The sequence below is a fragment of the Ursus maritimus genome, unplaced genomic scaffold (assembly GCF_017311325.1).
Source record: "Ursus maritimus isolate PB19 unplaced genomic scaffold, ASM1731132v1 scaffold_14, whole genome shotgun sequence".
NCBI lineage: Eukaryota > Metazoa > Chordata > Mammalia > Carnivora > Ursidae > Ursus > Ursus maritimus.
This window is the reverse complement of record NW_024423786.1, coordinates 60,977,717-60,980,609: the sequence shown is the minus strand read 5'-3', so window position 1 is coordinate 60,980,609 and position 2,893 is coordinate 60,977,717. Positions and strand designations below refer to the sequence as shown.

The 2,893-nt window shown below is 59.6% G+C and overlaps 1 protein-coding gene across 1 annotated transcript in view; it reads right to left on the bottom strand.

The window, feature by feature from the left end:
• Window positions 1–1,346, bottom strand: part of LOC121102620 (ran guanine nucleotide release factor) — a 2,651-nt gene extending 1,305 nt beyond the window's left edge. Inside the window, exons 1-5 of the mRNA XM_040630010.1 lie at window positions 1,145–1,346; window positions 942–1,058; window positions 557–713; window positions 374–459; window positions 3–148 (exon numbers count right to left, since the gene is read on the bottom strand). Of these exons, the coding sequence (XP_040485944.1) occupies window positions 25–148; window positions 374–459; window positions 557–713; window positions 942–1,058; window positions 1,145–1,245 (585 nt within the window). The 5' untranslated portion in view covers window positions 1,246–1,346 and the 3' untranslated portion in view covers window positions 3–24. The remainder of the gene's footprint in view (window positions 1–2; window positions 149–373; window positions 460–556; window positions 714–941; window positions 1,059–1,144) is intronic.
• Between the last annotated feature and the right edge of the window lie 1,547 nt (window positions 1,347–2,893).

Genomic DNA, 2,893 nt, shown 5'->3' with positions numbered 1-2,893 from the left:
GCCTCACTCAGTGTTTCAGCATCTTTACTGGGGACCAAAGATGTTAGGGTCGTGAAGGGTCAGACTGGTCACCAGCTGCTCAAAGTCACCCAGGCTCCAGGGCGGAAGTGACAGATTTGCAGGACCAAGAGATAACCTATTGTCAGGGCTAAGGGGTGGGGGAACAGATGGAGAGAGACTATGATCCAGGCCTCAGGTGGGGAAGTTCCCACTTCCTGTGCCCTGGAGGACCTGGGTATCTGTGACTCCAAACCTCTGGCCCTCTCCCGCTTTCCTGGAGGACCCCACCAGCCAGTCTCCCTGGCTCTGTCCCTCCCAGAAGATCCACCCGGGGACCCAGTCATGAGCCACGAGTCCTTTCTGTCCTCCTTACGGGGGATCATTGAAGGTGAGCAGGAGATCAGTCTGGTACCGGGGCAGCCGTAGCAAAGCCTGGTGCACTGTCACATCCTTTGCTACCTAAAGGGATCAGAGTGGAGATGCTTACCCTGACCCCCTCTCCCCCCAGGGCCACTCTCTTCACCCCTCCGGGAATCCCACACTCCCTTGCCCTCACCTGCTGGTTTTCTTTAGCCACCTGCTGCTTGCCAGAGAGGACCCAGGCTTCTTGACAGCAGCTCCTCAGAGCCAGGTTCTCCAAAAGGAGGGGCTGCACACTGTCCACTTGCACGGCCCTAGCCCCCTGCACCCCGCCCACGTCCTCAAAGTGGTACCTAGAGTAGGGGGAGCGGGGTCAGGGAGGGACCTCTCTCACCCCCCCACCCCACCCCTCATTTCCCCAGCATCTTTGAGTCCCTTAAGCTTCACTCACTTCCGGTGATAAGGTGTTGCCCTTGGAGTTCTCATTGCCCTGATTAACCGTCCAGCCTCAGGCCCCGCCCACCTCCTCGGCTCCGGCCCTCCCATTGGCCAGCCGCGCGGGCGGCCACCTCCTCCCTCACCGCGCAGCCTCCTCGCCCTGCACGTGGGCCTGCAGCTCCAGAAGTTCCACGATCAGGCTCTGGTCCGTCACGCGGTGGCATAAGACTTCCTGATTGTCCGGGACCGGTCGGAGGTCGCTGGAGAGAGGCGAGGCCGACCCCGGCTGAGCCCCGCATCTGCCCGCGTCCCACCCGGCCGGCCCGCGGCGCCCGCGGCTTCTCACCTCAAGTCAAGGGCCCCGGGAGGGAGAGTGGCGGAGAAGGCGCCCCCGAACAGCGGGTAGTCTCGCGTGGGCTCCATGGGCCTGGGACTAGATGCGGGCATTAGAGAGATGTAGAAGAAACCCACGTGTGGCCACGAGGCATCATCACCGCCGCCGCCTCCGGTCCCCCTAGCTCCCGCCCCTTTAATGATGGGCCCCGCCCCGCGGCCGCGCTGGCCAATCGGCGCCCGCGCCGTGGGGGCGGTGCCCAGCGGGGCGGTTCCCGGAAGCCTGGCTCTCCCGGGGGGCGCGGGGCGGGACCTGGGGGTCTGCTGAGAGCTCAGACCTCGGGCCTGGGGTTTGTGACGCCGTCGTGCTCGCTAGGTCGCGCGCACCAGTCTCCTCTCTTTCAAGGGGTCGCATCTTCTAAGACTGTGGCCCGAGACCCTCCTTAGGGGCCCTTGCTCGCGCAAGGGACCGACGTCTAGGTGGGATCTCCTGAATCCGGGGAGAATAGTTGGAGGGTCTCGCTGGCGCCTCCTTGGGGCGTCTTGATGGCAGCGAGCTGCAAACCAGACCGCTAATTCCCGGATGCGGGGAATTAGGGGAAGAGTGGGGTCAGGTGTGCAGCCCGGTTGGGATTCCGGCCTCTCGCCTTCCTGCAAGCGAGACCGAACCCGGGGATTAGGTATTAATCCCTCTCAAATCTTGCTTTGAGAACGCGGTGGGGGGCTGGGGGTGGGGACGGGGGCTGCCCCCACACGCACCTGGAGGAAAACACGGATTAAACCCTCTGTTGTTTCTCTTTCATAGATTTTTAGAATGTTCTTAAAGTTTCTGCTCAGTTACATCCTCCCAGCTAATTTCTCCATTCATGTTTGATCCCCAGCACTGGGCAGTGTTTAGAACATAACAGACCCATTATGTACTGTTGAATGATTGAATAAACCCCACCCACGGGGTTCCAAGTGCTGACTCTACTTACGGACCCTAATAATTTCACGACACTGGGGCCAGGGGACACCGAACTTTCGGCACCTTACCAAAGCTGGAGATACAAAGGCAATTAGGACACTTTGAGTCTTAGAAATTGACCCAAAACTCACCGGGGCATCCTAGGGGTGTGTTAGGTGGGAGAACATCAGGAGAAAGACTTGGAGCTGAAAGGGGGTGTTTTGGGAGAAGCAAAGGTATCAGGTTGGCAAGGGTGCGGTGGGGATCATGTGGTGGGAGCTGTGAACGTGATGCTGGAGAGACGGTCTCGTGCAGGGTTTTTATAGAGCATCCTAAGGAGCTTGGACTGTTCCTTCTGGCTGCCAGCCTCAGACTTCTCTCGTCCTTACGTCCTCATCTCTAAAACGTTGTCAGGGTTAAAGGAGCTATGGATGTAGTTGTGTCTGGATCTGTTTCTGGGCAAAGAGAGCGGACTAGATTTGATCCATGAGGAATTCCAGAGAGGAGGGGAGTGTTGCAGACCCTAGAGGGAGAGAAGGAGCCTGGACAAGGGAAACCAAGGGAGCTAGAACAGAGAGGTCTCCACGCTGCCTCTCTTGGATGTGGGGTGGCAGACTCTGTCCCTCCCCCTCCCGGTTTCTGCTGGCCTGCCATCTGCTCCCACCCCCAACCCAACCCCACAGGGCACTACTGGCTCTAGCCTCTTTGTGAGTAGTCAAGCAGACAGGGAACCCTTGGAAAGGGACCTTCAAGGACAAAGAAGTAAACAGGGCCCTGGCGCTGGTCATGAGGGGCAGGGGCCTACTGAGCCAGGAG